This window comes from Oncorhynchus mykiss, chromosome 24, assembly GCF_057628025.1.
Source record: "Oncorhynchus mykiss isolate SJ-2025 chromosome 24, ASM5762802v1, whole genome shotgun sequence".
Taxonomy (NCBI): domain Eukaryota; kingdom Metazoa; phylum Chordata; class Actinopteri; order Salmoniformes; family Salmonidae; genus Oncorhynchus; species Oncorhynchus mykiss.
The window spans coordinates 18,551,923-18,571,478 of NC_143045.1; the positions used below are offsets into that span (position 1 = coordinate 18,551,923).

The 19,556-nt window shown below is 43.8% G+C and overlaps 1 protein-coding gene across 1 annotated transcript; it reads left to right on the top strand.

The window, feature by feature from the left end:
* The first annotated feature begins 300 nt into the window (after positions 1-300).
* LOC110503359 (calcium/calmodulin-dependent protein kinase kinase 1-like) lies at positions 301-19,498 on the top strand. The gene is made up of 17 exons (XM_090218534.1): positions 301-1,241; positions 1,498-1,545; positions 1,670-1,723; positions 1,862-1,913; positions 2,015-2,148; positions 2,250-2,286; positions 2,475-2,496; positions 2,928-3,016; positions 3,418-3,617; positions 3,827-3,880; positions 4,100-4,173; positions 4,409-4,496; positions 4,654-4,782; positions 5,148-5,251; positions 14,127-14,171; positions 17,641-17,655; positions 19,305-19,498. Exons 1-17 carry the CDS (start codon positions 978-980, stop codon positions 19,399-19,401), a joined length of 1,506 nt encoding a protein of 501 aa, XP_090074660.1. The 5' UTR covers positions 301-977; the 3' UTR covers positions 19,402-19,498.
* Positions 19,499-19,556: the final 58 nt, after the last annotated feature.

A 19,556-nucleotide genomic window follows, 5' to 3' on the forward strand; every position in this document is an offset into this window, starting at 1 on the left:
TTGGTCAAAAGTAATGCACTATGTAGGGAATAGTGCCATTTGGGACACAGACCTAATGTCCCGATGCTTTGGCCCACAGACCTAATGTCCCGATGCTTTGGCCCAGGGGTGGAGTTGATCAATGTATACACTGACTGCCACCCTCAGAATAACCTTAACGAGGCTAAATACGGCCAGGGTTTATCGTTAAGGCTGGAGTAATCCTGTAGTCCTTGGCTCAGCAGTGAAAGTCCTGACCTGAGACACAAAGGGGTTTTCCTCACTTAAACATCAGCAGGACAGACCCTGCAGCTTATACACACTGAGAAGCAATGTAGGATCCTCAAGCTGTGTGTAAGTAAAACAGCCATAATATGAATATGCTTCCTTTATGTCATTTGCAGAAAATCTGATTTGTGTGGATGTGAACGTTTTAGTGGTGGATTTGGAAGGGATTTGCAGTTAGTGCTATTTGTGTTGACAGGAATCGGTAGGCAGCAGAGCTCAGGTGGTTGTCATCTATGATGCATTTAGACATATTATTTCCATGAAAAGTCATAGTCATTTAGTTTTGTATTGTACATGTAGAAATGTACAAGCCAATTACAGTTCATTCAATTGCCATACTGTTTTTTTGCTTACTTACCCTTTAAATAATAAGCTATTTCTAGTTCATGTGCATGCCTTAATTCTACAAAATAGCATTTGGAAAACATTTTCGATATTCAAAATTGGAAAGCCAGTTGAGTGTAGTCTCCCATATCGGGGAGATGTTACAGTTGAATCTTGGTTAAGTAAGTAAGCCTTGACTGAGGAATCTCTAGGGCAGAATCTCCTATTTCTGTAGCAAGAAGCAGCTTGATGAACAAGTACAGAACGCTAATGAATGTCGGTTAAAATGTACGATTTAATGTTAATTATCTAATTAGCTGGCCCCTATGACATCTCTGACCTTTCTCTGTGATTGAACCGGGAAAGGAACAGGGTCAGGGATAACCATGAGTGAAGACACTGATGGACTGACAGAGCTGGCAGAGCTGGACTCTGAGCACAATGCAGAGCTGGCTGACATGGTGGCCGCCATGAACGTGGCATCCAACCGGATGACCCCTCCCAACGGCCACCGAAGGCCCCTTGCACCAGCGCGCCGGAAGCTGTCATTGTCAGACAGGAAGCTATCATTGCAGGAGCGATCAACCCAGCCGCGAGAGGCTCGACAGCCCACCATCGAGTCCAAGCGGGTGTCCATTTCAGATTCCCAGGTCAGAGGTCAGGCCTGTGTCCCAAATGGAGGTCAGGGTTCTGTCCTGAATGGCACCCTATTCCTTATATAGTGTACTACTTTTGACAAGGGCCCATAGGGGAATAGGGTGCCATTCGAGACGCAGTATATGGGGGATAGGGTGCCATTTAGGACCCATCCATGAAGTCTCAAAAGAAATAGGCATGAGCCTAAATAATGTGTAGTCAATGTGCATTATCCCACCACCAAATGCCCTTCACTTTGTATCTCCCTAGGATTGTATCCAGCTCAACCAATACAAGTTGAAGGATGAGATTGGAAAGGTAAGAAAGGAAAAGTTAGAATAGATGCTGAATTTGTCTGACAAGAGAAAACATTATTTCATAAAGAACTCTTGTGTAATAAATCAAAATGATTCTGTCAGACTTTCTTCTTTTTCTATTCTAGGGCTCATATGGTGTGGTGAGATTAGCTTACAATGAAGATGATGAACAATACTATGTAAGATTCTCTGCACATTTCGTTCTTTATCATCTCCTTTGTGGGAGCAGAGAAATGTACAGTTCCTCAACTCTCTTTTTTTGGCCTTTTTGACGATTATACTATAGGAGCAAACTGATCATGTCTTTCCTTGCATAGGCAATGAAAGTTTTTTCAAAAAAGAAGCTGATGAAGATGTGTGGATTTCCTCGTAGGTGAAAATATTCCTTTTAAGTCTAGTATGTGCTTTGGTACTGGTATGAACATGAACTGGTGATGATCACCACTATATATAATGGCGGTTGGTTATAGGACGCCCCCCTCCCCGAGGAGCCAGCACAGAACAGGGACTGCCACCCAAACCCCTGGGGCCACTGGAGAGAGTCTACCAGGAGATCGCCATCCTGAAGAAACTAGACCACCTTAACATTGTCCATCTGGTGGAGGTGAACACACTGACATACATAAGTGGAAGATTTAAAAGGTTCATTTAGTTCATTTACATTTAGTTTTATTAATTTCAGAGATTTACACCTTCCAATTGTAGGTTCTTGATGATCCTGCTGAAGACAATCTCCACATGGGTAAGTATGCATTCATCATGTCAGTGCACTGAATGGTGATACAAGGTGTTACATGGTAAACTATGTTTTCTGTTGTATCTCCTTGTACTAGGTCCATAGTTTGTATATTATAATAGTCTGTCCAGTTTGATTATTACATAGAAACTAATATGACTAGTCATTTAATTCTCTGTTTGTTTATTTTCTAGCCTTTGAGTTACTGCCAAAAGGGTACGTTTTACTCCTTTCTGAAATATACTGTATTACATTACATTATAACACTGGTCCTTTGTAGCTCAGTTGGTAGAGCATGGCGCTTGTAATGCCAGGGTAGTGGGTTTGATTCTTGGGACCACCCATATGTAAAACATAACTACGCATGACTGTAAGTCACTTTGGATAAAAGCATCTGCTAAATGGCTTATATTCTTATTATTATATTATTATACTGTATATAACACTTAAATTAAGAATTTTGTTATTTATATATAATTCCTCCAGTTACTAAATTTGGTGAATATAAGGTATCCATTTTTAAGGAATATAAGATACCAATGACAAGCTTCAGGCATTGTTATTGGTAGGAAGACCACTGTTTGGAAGATTATGGTGGTGATGCTTACTTACCTTTCTCTGTCTCTGTTGCTTTTCCTGGGTCCTAGCCCAGTGATGGAGGTGCCCTCAGACACTCCCTTCACAGAGGAACAAGCCCGCTTTTACTTCAGGGACATCATCCTGGGGATTGAATACTGTAAGTCCTCCACCTGGATTTCGTCTCAAATGGCACCGTGTTCCCTATATACAGTAGTGCACTACTTTTGACCTGAACCCTAAGGGCCATGGTCAAAAATAGTGCACTAAATAGGGAATAGAGTGCCATTAAGGACGTATGGCCTAATAGTATTCTGCTCAGAGACCTGCAGCATACTGCTAACCCTGCTCATGTTTTAGCAAGACATTGGTTTGCAAGTCACTAGTCAGATCCTTCCTGAAAAGACAGGATCAGTTGGTGCTTTGACAGCTGAATGTCAAAACCTAAATCAAATGGGCAATGCTGTTTGTATACTTATAAAAGTTTATCTAAAAAAAGAGAACTAAATCAGTGTTTCCTGTCCTTTTTCCCTGGTCCTATTCTCTCTTCCTCCTTCTCAGTGCACTACCAGAAGATCATCCACAGAGACATCAAGCCTTCCAACCTGTTACTGGGAGACAATGGGCATGTGAAGATTGCAGACTTTGGTGTCAGTAACCAGTTTGAGGGGAGTGATGCTCTCCTGTCCAGCTCAGCAGGGACTCCAGCCTTCATGGCCCCAGAGATGATGACTGATCATGAACAGAGCTTTACTGGCAAGGTTAGACACTAATTGCTAATTTATCTAATCAGGTCACTCATCTTTGATTGTATCCTAGAATAATATTTACCCCATGAAAATGTATTACATTGACTGGTATCAAAAATACTTAGAAATTGACTTGGTATCAAACGTCAACATTTTACTGTACTGTAAAATATACAGCAAGCTCTCTTTGTAAAGTAATGGTCAATGTTCATGTTTGTTAGGCCTTGGATGTGTGGGCCATGGGAGTCACCCTGTACTGCTTTGTCTATGGGAAGGTAGGTTCTGTTATTATCATAATGTACGGTATTCTGCCATGGATTTACTGTGTCCATTATGCTGAGGACTACAACTATATTTTGATCAACCGTTGCATCCCACAAAATAAATACATGTAATGGTTTATGTGGGAAACAGACAGCATGTGTATGCATGTAGCCTATCGTTTTATAGCAGCATTTTAATGCCTTTTCTTCTTCACTATCTTCCTATATCAGTGCCCTTTCATCGATGAATACATCATCGGCCTGCACAATAAGATCAGGAACAGGCCTGTGGAGTTCCCAAACACGTGAGTTCCACTAAGGGACACTATTTACCATGCAAAAACAATTTAGTCTGTTCTCTATGCACCACTCTAAAATATGGGTAGAACTTCACATTATAGCATGTAATAACTTGATAATAACATAGTAATAGTATTGTTTTAACGTTCCTAGCCATTCACTGCTACTGTAGTTACTGTACTGTAGATGGTTCTATTCTATTTGGTGGGTGGTCATCTCAGTCACTCTTTGGTACCACAGGCCTGAAGTATGCAAGGAGTTGAAGGAGCTTATTATAAGGATGCTGGATAAAAATCCTGATTCAAGGATCACCATTCCTGAAATCAAGGTAAAAGGGGGCAGATCTAGACCTTCAATAGTGCCTATAAAAAGCAAATCCTTCATGAAACCATCTATGACACTTCAAATGAATGTTTTACTGTCCTGGTAGAGCTGTCTTGTATGTGTTGTGGGACGATTGTGTTTCCCCTCCTGTTTGTTGCCAGGAGCACCCGTGGGTGACGGAGGATGGCACTGACCTTCTACCCCTGGAGGAAGAACACTGCACCGTGGTGGAGGTGACTGAGGAGGAGGTCCAAAACTCCATCAAACTCATCCCCAGTCTGTCTGCTGTGGTGAGTCAGTTCACTAGTGTCCTGTCCAGGGGATATACAGCTCTTGTTCTGGCTCGGACAAGACTTACTTACTAACTTACCCATCTATCACAAATAGGGCCAGGAGTTTTTGTGTTTTAACAAGGGAAAAAGTTTGGGACCTACACCAGGGCCCAGAGTTTTTCCAGGTCAATACCTATGGTCAGGGGACATTTGTGTCATAAGGCAGATTGCTACAGTGAATATGTTTCCCAAACGGCACCCTTTTCACAATATAGTGCACTACTTTTGACCAGGGTTTATAGGGCTCTGGTCAAAAGTAGTGCACTATAGAGAATAGGTTGCCTTTTGGGATGGACCTCTGACACTCACTCTCCCCACGTTAGATCCTGGTGAAGTCCATGCTGAGGAAGAGGTCTTTTAGTAACCCCTTTGAGTGTCACAACAGGAGGGCAGAGAGGTCTATGTCTGCTCCAGGAGGTCTCCTTGCGTAAGTCCCCTATAAATCCTCCTTATCTGCTTTCTTTATCTGCCGATTTTGGGATTAGGAAACAAACAAAACAAAACAAAGTGACAGAAATACACAGAGTCGGTTAGATATATAGGCTACTGTAAATGGGCTTAACACAAAAGAAGCGTACATATACAGAATACTGTAAGGACAGGTGTATGGCAGAAGACTGAAGCTACAATGAGAAACATGACATATAGTGAGTTCCAAATGTATTGAGACAGTCACACATTTTCTGTTGTTTTGACTCTGTACTCCAGCACTTTGGTTTTGAAATTATACAATGACTAGGAGGTTAACGTGCAGACTGTCAGCTTTAATTAGAGGGTATTTTGTTAGATTTTTAGCATTCTGTGTAACTTACTTTTATTTTTTATTTTTTACTTATTGTGTACATAATGTTGCTGCTACCGTCTCTTATGACGGAAAAGAACAAACAGATCAATAAAAACGACATTGATCCATCTAATATGGCTATGAGAAGAGGAGACACAAATACAATAGGACGTCCATCTAACCTGGGGGAAGAAATTCTTGTCCAAAAACAAACTTTCAAGTGGCACTGATCCAACAATGATAAAGAGTGAAAATACACACTCACTGTGGACATGGCCAATGCTCTCCACTCGCAGCAATAAGATAGGCTACACTGTTCGCTAAATTAAGTTGATAATTTTGATAACTAAAAGACAAGAGTATTTTCTTTGTCTTCTCTTTACAGTAATAACCATTTGCTTTCCAAACAATTTTCCTGCAATTGTATTTTGAAATATTGCAATATACAGTGCCTTCAGAAAGTATTCAGACCCCTTGAATTTTTCTAAATTTAGTTACAGCCGTATTCTAAAATTGATTAAATAGTTTATTTTTCCTTATCAATCTACACACAATACCCCATATTTTGCTAATTTATATTTAAAAAATGGAAATATTACATTTACATAAGTATTGAAACCCTTTACTCAGTACTTTGTTGAAGCACCTTTGGCAGTGATTACAGCCTCAAGTCTTCTTAGGTATGGCGCTACAAAGCTTGGCACACCTGTATTTGGGGAGTTTCTCCCATTCGTCTCTGCAGATCCTCTCAAGCTCTGTCAGCCTGGTTGGGGAGTGTCCCTGCACAGCTATTTTCAGGTCTCTCCAGAGATGTTCGATCAGGTTCAAGTCCGGGCTCTGGCTGGGCCCCTCAAGAACATTCAGAGACTTATCCCGAAGCCATTCCTGCACTGTCTTGGCTGTGTGCTTAGGGTCGTTGTCCTGTTGGAAGGTGAGCCTTCGCCCCAGTCTGAGGTCCTGAGCACTCTGGAGCAGGTTTCCATCAAGGATCTCTCTATACGTTGCTCCGATCATCTTTCCTTCGATCTTGACTAGTCTCCAAGTCCCTGCCGTTGAAAAACATTCCCACAGCATGATGCTGCCACCACCATTTATTTTTTTATTTTTTATTTCACCTTTATTTAACCAGGTAGGCTAGTTGAGAACAAGTTCTCATTTGCAACTGCGACCTGGCCAAGATAAAGCATAGCAGTATGAGCAGACAACACAGAGTTACACATGGAGTAAACAATTAACAAGTCAATAACACAGTAGAAAACAAAGGGGGAGTCTATATACAATGTGTGCAAAAGGCATGAGGTAGGCGAATAATTACAATTTTGCAGATTAACACTGGAGTGATAAATGATCAGATGGTCATGTACAGGTAGAGATATTGGTGTGCAAAAGAGCAGAAAAATAAATAAATAAAAACAGTATGGGGATGAGGTAGGTGAAAATGGATGGGCTATGTACCAATAGACTATGTACAGCTGCAGCGATCGGTTAGCTGCTCAGATAGCTGATGTTTGAAGTTGGTGAGGGAGATAAAAGTCTCCAACTTCAGCGATTTTTGCAATTCGTTCCAGTCACAGGCAGCAGAGTACTGGAACGAAAGGCGGCCAAATGAGGTGTTGGCTTTAGGGATGATCAGTGAGATACACCTGCTGGAGCGCGTGCTACGGATGGGTGTTGCCATCGTGACCAGTGAGCTGAGATAAGGCGGAGCTTTACCTAGCATGGACTTGTAGATGACCTGGAGCCAGTGGGTCTGGCGACGAATATGTAGCGAGGGCCAGCCGACTAGAGCATACAAGTCGCAGTGGTGGGTGGTATAAGGTGCTTTAGTGACAAAACGGATGGCACTGTGATAGACTGCATCCAGTTTGCTGAGTAGAGTGTTGGAAGCCATTTTGTAGATGACATCGCCGAAGTCGAGGATCGGTAGGATAGTCAGTTTTACTAGGGTAAGCTTGGCGGCGTGAGTGAAGGAGGCTTTGTTGCGGAATAGAAAGCCGACTCTTGATTTGATTTTCGATTGGAGATGTTTGATATGAGTCTGGAAGGAGAGTTTGCAGTCTAGCCAGACACCTAGGTACTTATAGATGTCCACATATTCTAGGTCGGAACCATCCAGGGTGGTGATGCTAGGCGGGGATGCGGGTGCAGGCAGCGATCGGTTGAAAAGCATGCATTTGGTTTTACTAGCGTTTAAGAGCAGTCGGAGGCCACGGAAGGAGTGTTGTATGGCATTGAAGCTTGTTTGGAGGTTAGATAGCACAGTGTCCAATGACGGGCCGAAAGTATATAGAATGGTGTCATCTGCGTAGAGGTGGATTAGGGAATCGCCCGCAGCAAGAGCAACATCATTGATGTATACAGAGAAAAGAGTCGGCCCGAGAATTGAACCCTGTGGCACCCCCATAGAGACTGCCAGAGGACCGGACAGCATGCCCTCCGATTTGACACACTGAACTCTGTCTGCAAAGTAATTGGTGAACCAGGCAAGGCAGTCATCCGAAAAACCGAGGCTACTGAGTCTGCCGATAAGAATATGGTGATTGACAGAGTCGAAAGCCTTGGCAAGGTCGATGAAGACGGCTGCACAGTACTGTCTTTTATCGATGGCGGTTATGATATCGTTTAGTACCTTGAGTGTGGCTGAGGTGCACCCGTGACCGGCTCGGAAACCAGATTGCACAGCGGAGAAGGTACAGTGGGATTCGAGATGGTCAGTGACCTGTTTGTTGACTTGGCTTTCGAAGACCTTAGATAGGCAGGGCAGGATGGATATAGGTCTGTAACAGTTTGGGTCCAGGGTGTCTCCCCCTTTGAAGAGGGGGATGACTGCGGCAGCTTTCCAATCCTTGGGGATCTCAGACGATATGAAAGAGAGGTTGAACAGGCTGGTAATAGGGGTTGCGACAATGGTGGCGGATAGTTTCAGAAATAGAGGGTCCAGATTGTCAAGCCCAGCTGATTTGTACGGGTCCAGGTTTTGCAGCTCTTTCAGAACATCTGCTATCTGGATTTGGGTAAAGGAGAACCTGGAGAGGCTTGGGCGAGGAGCAGCGGGGGGGGCGGGGCTGTTGGCCGAGGTTGAAGTAGCCAGGCGGAAGGCATGGCCAGCCGTTGAGAAATGCTCATTGAAGTTTTCGATAATCATGGATTTATCGGTGGTGACTGTGTTACCTAGCCTCAGTGCAGTGGGCAGCTGGGAGGAGGTGCTCTTGTTCTCCATTGACTTCACAGTGTCCCAGAACTTTTTGGAGTTGGAGCTACAGGATGCAAACTTCTGCCTGAAGAAGCTGGCCTTAGCTTTCCTGACTGACTGCGTGTATTGGTTCCGGACTTCCCTGAACAGTTGCATATCACGGGGACTATTCGATGCTATTGCAGTCCGCCACAGGATGTTTTTGTGCTGGTCGAGGGCAGTCAGGTCTGGGGTGAACCAAGGGCTGTATCTGTTCTTAGTTCTGCATTTTTTGAACGGAGCATGCTTATCTAAAATGGTGAGGAAGTTACTTTTAAAGAATGACCAGGCATCCTCAACTGACGGGATGAGGTCAATGTCCTTCCAGGATACCCGGGCCAGGTCGATTAGGAAGGCCTGCTCACAGAAGTGTTTTAGGGAGCGTTTGACAGTGATGAGGGGTGGTCGTTTGACTGCGGCTCCATAGCGGATACAGGCAATGAGGCAGTGATCGCTGAGATCCTGGTTGAAGACAGCGGAGGTGTATTTGGAGGGCCAGTTGGTCAGGATGACGTCTATGAGGGTGCCCTTGTTTACATCCCATACGTCACCGTAGGGATGGTGCCAGGTTTCCTCCAGACATGCCGCTTGGCATTCAGAACAAAGAGTTCAATCTTTGTTTCATCAGACCAGAGCATCTTGTTGCTCATGGTCTGAGAGTCTTTAGGTGTCTTTTGGCAAACTCCAAGCGGGCTGTCATGTGCCTTTTACTGAGGAGTGGCTTCCGTCTGGCCACTCTATCATAAAGGCCTGATTGGTGGAGTGCTGCAGAGATGGGAAAACTTTCCAGAAGGACACCCATGTCAACAGAGAAACTCTGGAGCTCTGTCAGAGTGGCCATCAGGTTTTTGGTTACCTCCCTGACCAAGGCCGTTCTCCCCCGACTGCTCAGTTTGGCTGGGCAGCCAGCTATAGGAAGTGTCTTGGTGGTTCCAAACATCTTCCTTTTCAGACTTATGGAGGCCACTGTGTTTTTGGGGACCTTCAATGCTGCAGACATTTTTTGGTACCCTTCCCCAGATCTGTGCCTCAACACCATCCTGTCTCGGAGCTCTACGGACAATTCCCTCGACCTCATGGCTTGGTTTTTGCTCTGACATGCACTGTCAACTGTGGGACCTTATGTAGACAGGTGTGTGCCTATCCAAATCTTGTCCAATCAATTGAATTTACCAAAGGTGAACTCCGATCAAGAGAAACAGGATGCACCTGTTTTTTGTTTTATTTTTAATAAATGTGCAAAATAATGGAAAATCTGTTTTTGCTTTGGTGTTATGGGGTATTTTTTGTAGATTGCTGAGGATTTTTTTTTTTTCGTCCATTTTAAAATAATGCTGCAACGTAACAAAAAAGTCAAGGGGTCTGAATACTTTCCGAAGGCACTGTACCTGGCTGGGCCCTACTTTTCATTGACAGTTGCAACTCAACACTCATATATTTGGCATTTGCCGCGTGCGCTTGTAACGGTTTTCTTTATGAGAAGGAGAGTCGGACCAAAATGCGGCGTGTAGATTACGATCCATGTTTATTGTGACTATAGCAACACGAATCTAAATACAAACAGTGCAAAATAATAAACGTAATGAAAACCGAAACAGCCTAAACTGGTGCAAACTAACACTAAGGACAATCACCCACGACAAACTCAAAGAATATGGCTGCCTAAATATGGTTCCCAATCAGAGACAACGATAAACACCTGCCTCTGATTGAGAACCACTTCAGACAGCCATAGACTTAGCTAGAACACCCCACTAGCTACAATCCCCATACATACACACCACATACAAAAACCCATGCCACACCCTGGCCTGACCAAATAAATAAAGATAAACACAAAATACTTTGACCAGGGTGTGACAGAACCCCCCCCCTAAGGTGCGGACTCCCGAACGCACCTCAAAACAATAGGGAGGGTCCGGGTGGGCGTCTGTCCATGGTGGCGGCTCCGGCGCGGGACGTGGACCCCACTCAATCAATGTCTTAGTCCCTTCTCCTCGCGTCCCTGGATAGTCCACCCTCGCCGCCGACCATGGCCTAGTAGTCCTCACCCAGAACCCCACTGGACTGAGGAGCAGATCGGGACTGAGGGGCAGCTCGGGACTGAGGCAGCTCGGAACTGAGGGGAAGCTCAGGAGTGAGAGGAAGCTCAGGAGTGAGAGGAAGCTCAGGAGTGAGAGGAAGCTCAGGCAGGTTGATGAATCTACCAGATCCTGGCTGGCTGGTGGTTTCGGCAGATCCTGGCTGACTGGCAGATCCTGGCTGACTGGCAGATCTGGAAGAGTCTGGTCGACTGGCAGATCTGGAAGAGTCTGGTCGACTGGCAGATCTGGAAGAGTCTGGTCGACTGGCAGATCTGGAAGAGTCTGGTCGACTGGCAGATCTGGAAGAGTCTGGTCGACTGGCAGATCTGGAAGAGTCTGGTCGACTGGCAGATCTGGAAGAGTCTGGTCGACTGGCAGATCTGGAAGAGTCTGGTCGACTGGCAGATCTGGAAGAGTCTGGTCGACTGGCAGATCTGGGAGAGTCTGGTCAACTGGCAGATCTGGGAGAGTCTGGTCAACTGGCAGCTCTGGCTGCTCCATGCTGACTGGCTGCTCCATGATGACTGGCAGCTCTGGCTGCTCCATGCTGACTGGCTGCTCCATGCTGACTGGCAGCTCTGGCTGCTCCATGCTGACTGGCTGCTCCATGCTGACTGGCAGCTCTGGCTGCTCCATGCTGACTGGCTGCTCTGGCTGCTCCATGCTGACTGGCTGCTCCATGCTGACTGGCTGCTCCATGCTGACTGGCGGCCCTGGCTGCTCCATGCTGACTGGCGGCCCTGGCTGCTCCATGCTGACTGGCGGCCCTGGCTGCTCCATGCTGACTGGCGGCCCTGGCTGCTCCATGCTAACTGGCAGCTCTGGCGGCTCCTTGCAGACTGGCAGCTCTGGCGGCTCCTTGCAGACTGGCAGCTCTGGCGGCATCCTGCAGACAGGCAGCTCTGGCGGCTCCTTGCAGACTGGCAGCTCTGGCGGCTCCTTGCAGACTGGCAGCTTTGGCGGCATCCTGCAGACAGGCAGCTCTGGCGGCTCCTTGCAGACTGGCAGCTCCTTGCAGACTGGCAGCTCTATGCAGACTGGCAGCTCCTTGCAGACTGACAGCTCCTTGCTAACTGGCAGCTCTATGCTAACTGGCAGCTCTATGCTAACTGGCAGTTCTGAACAGGCGGGAGACTCCGGCAGCGCTGTAGAGAAGGAAGGCTCTAACAGCGCTAAACAGGCGGGAGACTCCGACAGCGCTGGAGAGGAGGAGGGCTCCGACAGCGCTGGACAGGCGAGGCGCACTGTAGGCCTGATGCGTGGTGCTGGCACTGGTGGTACTGGGCCGAGGACACGCACAGGAAGCCTGGTGCGGGGAGCTGCTACCGGAGGGCTGGGGTGAGGAGGTGGTACTGGGTAGACCGGACCGTGCAGGCGCACTGGAGCTCTTGAGCACCGAGCCTGCCCAACCTTACCTGGTTGAATGCTCACGGTCGCCCTGCCAGTGCGGCGAGGTGGAATAGCCCGCACTGGGCTATGCAGGCGAACCGGAGACACCGAGCGCAAGGCTGGTGCCATGTAAGCCGGCCCAAGGAGACGCACTGGGGACCAGCTGCGTAGAGCCGGCTTCATGGCATTAGGCTCGACGCTCAATCTAGCCCGGCCGACACGCGGAGCTGGACTATCTGCCCAGGTCTCCTACCTGGCGTAGCCATACTCCCTGTTAGCCCCCCCCCAATACATTTTTGGGGCTGCCTCTCAGGCTTCCATCCACTACGTCGAGCTGCCTCCTCATATCTGCGCCTCTCAGCTTTCGCAGCCTCCAGTTCTTCCTTGGGGCGGCAATATTCTCCAGGCTGAGCCCAGGGTCCTTTACCGTCCAGTTCTTCCTCCCATGTCCATTTCTCCAGGTGGTGCAGCCTCTCCCACTGCAGCTGCTGCTGCTCCTGCTGCTGCTGCCTCTGTTCCTTCTCCTGCTGCACCTTGGTGCGGCTACACTCCCCTGGTTTAGCCCAGGGTCCTCTCCCGTCGAGGATTTCCTCCCATGTCCAGAAATCCTTATTGCGCATCTCCTCGCGCTGCTCCTGCCTGTTGACACGCTGCTTGGTCCTTTTGTGGTGGGTGATTCTGTAACGGTTTTCTTTATGAGAAGGAGAGTCGGACCAAAATGCGGCGTGTAGATTACGATCCATGTTTATTGTGACTATAGCAACACGAATCTAAATACAAACAGTGCAAAATAATAAACGTAATGAAAACCGAAACAGCCTAAACTGGTGCAAACTAACACTAAGGACAATCACCCACGACAAACTCAAAGAATATGGCTGCCTAAATATGGTTCCCAATCAGAGACAACGATAAACACCTGCCTCTGATTGAGAACCACTTCAGACAGCCATAGACTTAGCTAGAACACCCCACTAGCTACAATCCCCATACATACACACCACATACAAAACCCATGCCACACCCTGGCCTGACCAAATAAATAAAGATAAACACAAAATACTTTGACCAGGGTGTGACAGCGCTGCCCAAATTCCGACTGTAGGCAATGTGATTTAAAATCGACAGCTTATTTTTTTAAAAATAAGCTAATGATCCTCTGTGGCCAAATCATGCTTTCTGGTGTAGTAGCCTCTTTTGAACGACTTCATGTATTTATGTCTCGACAGGAATAGGCTAATTAGGCTATATAATTCTGGTAATTCAATTTACTTTAGTGGAAGCTGGACGCGTCGTCTATGGTTGTACAACTAACTTGATTGATAGCCTGAAATGGCTTCTTGGTAGCTAGTTACGAGGTTGGGAGATTAGGAACCTATCTGGGTTAGCTAATGCCAACTTCATAAAATGTCAAAGTGGCTAGTAGTATTACAGAGAAACAACAAAACAAAACAACAAAAAATGACAAATCTGAGGGGGCACATGCCCCTGTGCCCTCTATGAGCATGACGACTCCGATGCCACACACAGCTGTCTTCTTCTCACACACTTACAGTTCAGCTCAGTCAACTACATCAGGGCACACAACAGCTTTGATGACATTGCTAAGTGGTTTATTAGATTGTGCCTTAACGAAATATGCTAATATTAATTAGTCCATCATAAATGTTCAGATTTTTTTTCTACAGTATCTATCTCCATCATGTAATGTAACTTTATGATTACATTGCTTATTTACCATTGACGTGCAGTCTTTAACAAGCACATATTTGCTGATATTGTCCTTTTCTTGTCTATCTCTTACCCATTGCAGGGACTCTTGGGGGCGACTGGAAACCGAGGTTCATCCTTCATTGAGGTAAGAGCCCTGGTTAAAAGTAGTGCATACTATATAGGGAATATTTTGCAATTTGGAATTGGGACGCAACGCCAGTCTTGTGCTAACAGGTTTTCTTCTGGGGTTTGATCACTATCATTCTACTCTATGTGATTCTATTTCTATGGTCTCAGTACTGTCTTTTTATGCGCTGCTGAGAGTTGATGTGTATTGGACCTGATTGGTAATGCTGTTCCTGACATGCATGGCATTTAATGCAGAGTTCTTCTTGTCATGACCCTTCCCCTTCTAGTTTCCTTTAACAACACATAGTAACAAGGAAACAATAAACAAGTTGTCCCCCACGAATGATGCAGAGCCCCCCCCCCCTTGGGCCAATTAGTGACATTTAGTGACAATTATACAAATGTATGTCGCGGGGATTAATGAGAAAGATTTTTTTTTAAACAAATTTTTTCCCTTGCTGGAAATCAAAACTTGATAGCTCACATTGGACGGGATGTTAGAGACCAGACTCCACTGCCTGATAGGGAGATGCATTGATATAAAACAGGACTTATCATGAGGAGATGCATACATTTTTTTTCTCGTTTTGTCATTGTTGGGCATTGTGTGTAGATTGATGATTAATTGATTGATTTTAACGTAAAAAAAATGTGTAAAAAGTCAAAGGATCTGAATACTTTCTGAATGCACTGTCAGTATAAAATGTCATGACTGTAGCTCAAAAGGGACTGGAGATATGCTTGTAAAACATTTGCTGGGGTAAAAAAAGTATAGGTTCTGGAAATTGTAATAGGCCGAGATAGTAGGTCCTTATGGGACACGTGTTGCTCATGAGGAGATGCTTTGCAAGTTGCAAAAGTATTCAGACCCCTTTGAGTTCTTCACATGTTGTGTTAGGATGGATTTAATAGTAATGGATTTTATAGTAATTTGTCAGAGGGGGCAAAAAAGTATATATTCTGTATAAATTACATAACTAAAATATAGTCATTGCATAAGTTTTCAGACCCTTTTTTAGGCAAGCCTAAATTAGTTCAGGAGTAAAATATTGCTTAACAAATCACATAATAAGTTACATGGACTCACTCTGTGTGAAATAATACGTGTTGACATGATTTTTGAATGACTAAACCTTCCTCTGTTCCTCATATATACAACATCTGTAAGGTCCCTCAGTCAAGTACTGAATTTCAAGCACAGATTCAACTACAAAGACCAGGGAGCTTTTCGAAAGCCTCATAAAGAATGGCAGTGACTGGTAGATGGGTAACAACAACATACATAGAATATCTCTTTTACTATGGTCAAGTTAATAACTATGATGTGGATTATATATTAAACCACACAGACACATCAAAGATACAGTCGTCCATCTGAACTGAGCTTTAGGACAGGAATGAAACTGCTCAGGGATGTACGGGTGGCGGGTAGCCTAGTGGTTAGAGTATTGGGTCAGTAACCGAATGGTTGGTGGATCGAATCCCTGCGCTGACAAGTTGAAAATCTGTCACTCTACCCTGAACAAGGCAGTTAACCCACTGTTCCTAGGCTGTCATTGTACGTAAGAATTTGTACTTAACCGACTTGCTCACTTAAATAAAAAATTGCCGATGCGATTGGTGGTTTTAAAACAGCTACAGAGTTCAATGTCTTTGATGGTAGAAAACTGTTACTGGCTCAATACCATTATAGTACTCAACAATAATGACCTAAATGACAAAAACATACATCTTGGTTTTAACAAGGTAGTAAGGTATCAAATCCAAAACAACACATCACTGAGTAACTGCCTTGTGTTTATGCATGGTGGTGGCTGCATCATGGTATGACATCAGCAAATGCTGGGGAGATTTTCAGGACAAAAATAATCGGTTTAGAGCTAAGCACAAGCAAATCCTAGAGGAAAACATGCTTCAGTCTGCTTTACACCAGAGACTGGAAGAGGAATTCACATTTCAGTAGGACAATAACCTACTACACAAGGCCAAATCTACACTGGAGTTACCAAGAAGACAGTGAATGTTCCTGAAAATCTATGGGAAGACTTGAATTGCTATCTAGCCATGATCCCCAACATCTTGGCAGAGCTTGAATAATTTTGAAAAGAAAAAAGGCAAATTAAATAAAACTAAAATCAAATCCATTTTTATTTGGCACATGCGATGAATACAGAGCTAACTGTGAAATGGTTACTTTACAAGCTCTTAACCAACAATGCAGTTAAGAAATCAGAGTTAAGAAAATATTGACTAAATAAACTAAAGTAAAAAAAGTAACACAATAAAATAACAATAACGAGGCTATATACAGGGGTAACCATTAAACCATTAGACCTCTCACTAAAGGCTTCAGTAATACAAAAGTAATACAAAAGTTATACTTAAATCCAAACTGGTTCTCTAGCAGATTAGTAAGAATGTCTCACGCCATGTTCAAGAATGTCCCTTTTCCAGATTACAACATCTAATTTCTGGTTATTTGAAAATTAAATAATCTCCAAAATATCACTATTTTTAAAACAAGCCATAGAAAGTTGGTTGCAATTTCTGTTTAATCCACCAGAAAAGACAGAACAAATACTGCAACAAAAAATATGGTTAAACTCAAATATACTAATAGAAATAAGGTAGCATCTTTGTAAATTAGATCACAAATGGGACTGATGGAGTTACGTCACACATGCAGCTAAAAATAATATATGGAAATGTCTGCTCTGACCCAAATTACAACCAACTAATTGCAGCATTACGGCAAAAATGGAAGACGCCAGTGAAAGAAGGAAAAAGTAAGGAACTTGACTGTCGGCCCTCCATTAAAGTCTAAAATTGGTTAAAGAAAATTGTGATCAATAAAAAGGTATACCAATTTAATTTAAGGACCCAAAAAATTGACAGCTCTGCCTGTCTCCTAGAGATGAACGTACTTTGGTGAGAAAAGTGCAAATCGATCCCAGAACAACAGCAAAGGAACTTGTGAAGATGCTGGAGGAAACAGGTACAAAAGTATCTATATCCATAGTAAAACAAGTCCTATATCGACATAACCTGAAAGGCCGCTCAGCAAGGAAGAAACCACTGCTCTAAAACCGCAATAAAAAAAGCCAGACTACGGTTTGCAACTGCACATGGGGACAAAGATCGTACTTTTTGGAGAAATGTCCTCTGGTCTGATGAAACAAAAATAGAACTGTTTGGCCATAATGGCCATTGTTATGTTTGGAAGAAAAAGGGGGAGGCTTGTAAGCCGAAGAACACCATCCCAACCGTGAATTACGGGGGTGGCAGCATCATGTTGTGGGGTTGCTTTGCTGCAGGAGGGACTGGGATCATGAATAGATGGCATCATGAGATAGGAAAATTATGTGGATATATTGAAGCAACATCTCAAGACATCAGTCAGGAAGTTAAAGCTTGGTAGCAAATGGGTCTTCCAAATGGACAATGACCCCAAGCATATTTCCAAAGTTGTGGCAAAATGGCTTAAGGACAACAAAGTCAAGGTATTGGAGTGGCCATCACAAAGCCCTGACCTCAACCCTAGAACATTTGTGGGCAGAACGGAAATAGCGTGTACGAGCAAGGAGGCCTACAAACCTGACTCAGTTACACCAGCTCTGTCAGGAGGAATGGGCCAAAATTCACCCAACTTATTGTGGGAAGCTTGTGGAAGACTACCCGAAATGTAGCAATGCTACCAAATACTAATTGAGTGTAAGTAAACTTCTGACCCAGTGGGAATGTGATGAAAGAAATAAAAGCTAAAATAAGTCTTTCTCTTTGCTATTATTTTGACATGTCACATTCTTAAAATAAAGTGGTGATCCTAACTGACCTAAGACAGGGAATTTTTACTAAAATTAAATGTCAGGAATTGTGAAAAACTGAGTTTAAATGTATTTGGCTAAGGTGTATGTAAACTTCAGACTTCAACTGTAGTAATACTTTTTGCAACCATTTTTATATTTAATTTACATTCTGTAGAAACTATGAGAATAGAAAGGTTCAGAACTTTTGTGAAACGTCACAGCACAGTTGAAAAAATATATGGCAAATAGAAAATGACATAGATGGGAGGGGTTGAGTTCAGGTGAAGGTTGGGACTAAAAACAACAAGATAACTAATGTAAAGTATACTGAGTCCATAAAATGTACAGTATATAGGTGCAGACTTTTGTGAAACAGCACAGTTAACAATATATGTCTAATAGAACTGGATGGTCTTCAGAGATAGATGGGAGGGGTTGATGGTAGCTGAAGGATGGGATTAAAAACAAACAAGAGTTAACTATTGTAAAACACATTGTGTCTGTAAAATGTATATAGTATGTATAAACTGGAAGTAGAAGCGTTGTTGTCCATTAGTTTACTCCAATTTGGGGAGGGGTGGTAGGGTTAGGGGAAAATAACAAAGGGAAATATATTGAAAATAAAAGTACATTCCATTGAAAATTACGTTGATGGAAGCTGAAATCTAGCTGCAATATAAAAAAGATTTTTAAAGAAGAAAAAAAAAGAATTACCGAAGAAGACTCACCGGCGTAATCGATGCCAAAGGTGTTTCTAGGTGTTTCTAACATGTTATTTAATAACATAGTTATTTCATTTCTATTCATCTTTAAAAAAATATTTTTTTATCCCATTTTGTAACATAATAAAACGTGATGAAATCCAAAGGGATCTGAATACTTTTGCAAGACATTGTATGTACAAAATCTCATGATTGTAGCTCAAACGGTACAGGAGATAGGCAGGGTAGCCTAGTGGTTAGAGCGTTGGACTAGTAACCGGAAGGTTGTGAGTTCAAACCCCCGAGCTGACAAGGTACAAATCTGTCGTTCTGCCCCTGAACAGGCAGTTAACCCACTGTTCCCAGGCCGTCATTGAAAATAAGAATTTGTTCTTAACTGACTTGCCTGGTTAAATAAAGGTTAAATAAAATTGTTAAAATGTTGGAATTTGAGTTGATTGCAATAGCGCCTCCCTTGGGCCAATCTGTGTAATTTTGTAAATGCCGAATCTCTATGGCAAGACACATCATTCACCCAAGTTTCGCCAGAAGATGTTGTGCAAACCTACTGAGACCGATCCATAGTCGTCCCCCTTGACCCGATTTCATCATGGGGGACAATAAAACATGTGTTGCCCGCAGGAAATCAAGCAGAGAAGGAGAATTGGATGGAAACGGAGAAGGAGAGTTGGAGGACCTTACTGAAGATGATGGTGCACTTGCAGAGGGCTGCTGGTAAACCCTTTTTTCTGATAGACCTGTTTAAATTAGGGGACAGACCTGTTCAAAGCAAACTCTTTGCTGTATCTTCATATAATATGTAATATTAATGTAATATATTTGAAGAGAGATCCAAATGAAAGAGCTCACCCTCACAGTCTTTTAGAAAGATTT

Bases quoted from the DNA above. Each gene is read 5' to 3' on its own strand.
- LOC110503359 (XM_090218534.1), top strand. From the start codon at position 978: ATGAGTGAAGACACTGATGGACTGACAGAGCTGGCAGAGCTGGACTCT. The intron at 4,497-4,653 runs GTAAAAGGGGGC...GTTTGTTGCCAG, and splicing joins TCACCATTCCTGAAATCAAG to GAGCACCCGTGGGTGACGGA. The intron at 4,783-5,147 runs GTGAGTCAGTTC...TCCCCACGTTAG, and splicing joins TCCCCAGTCTGTCTGCTGTG to ATCCTGGTGAAGTCCATGCT.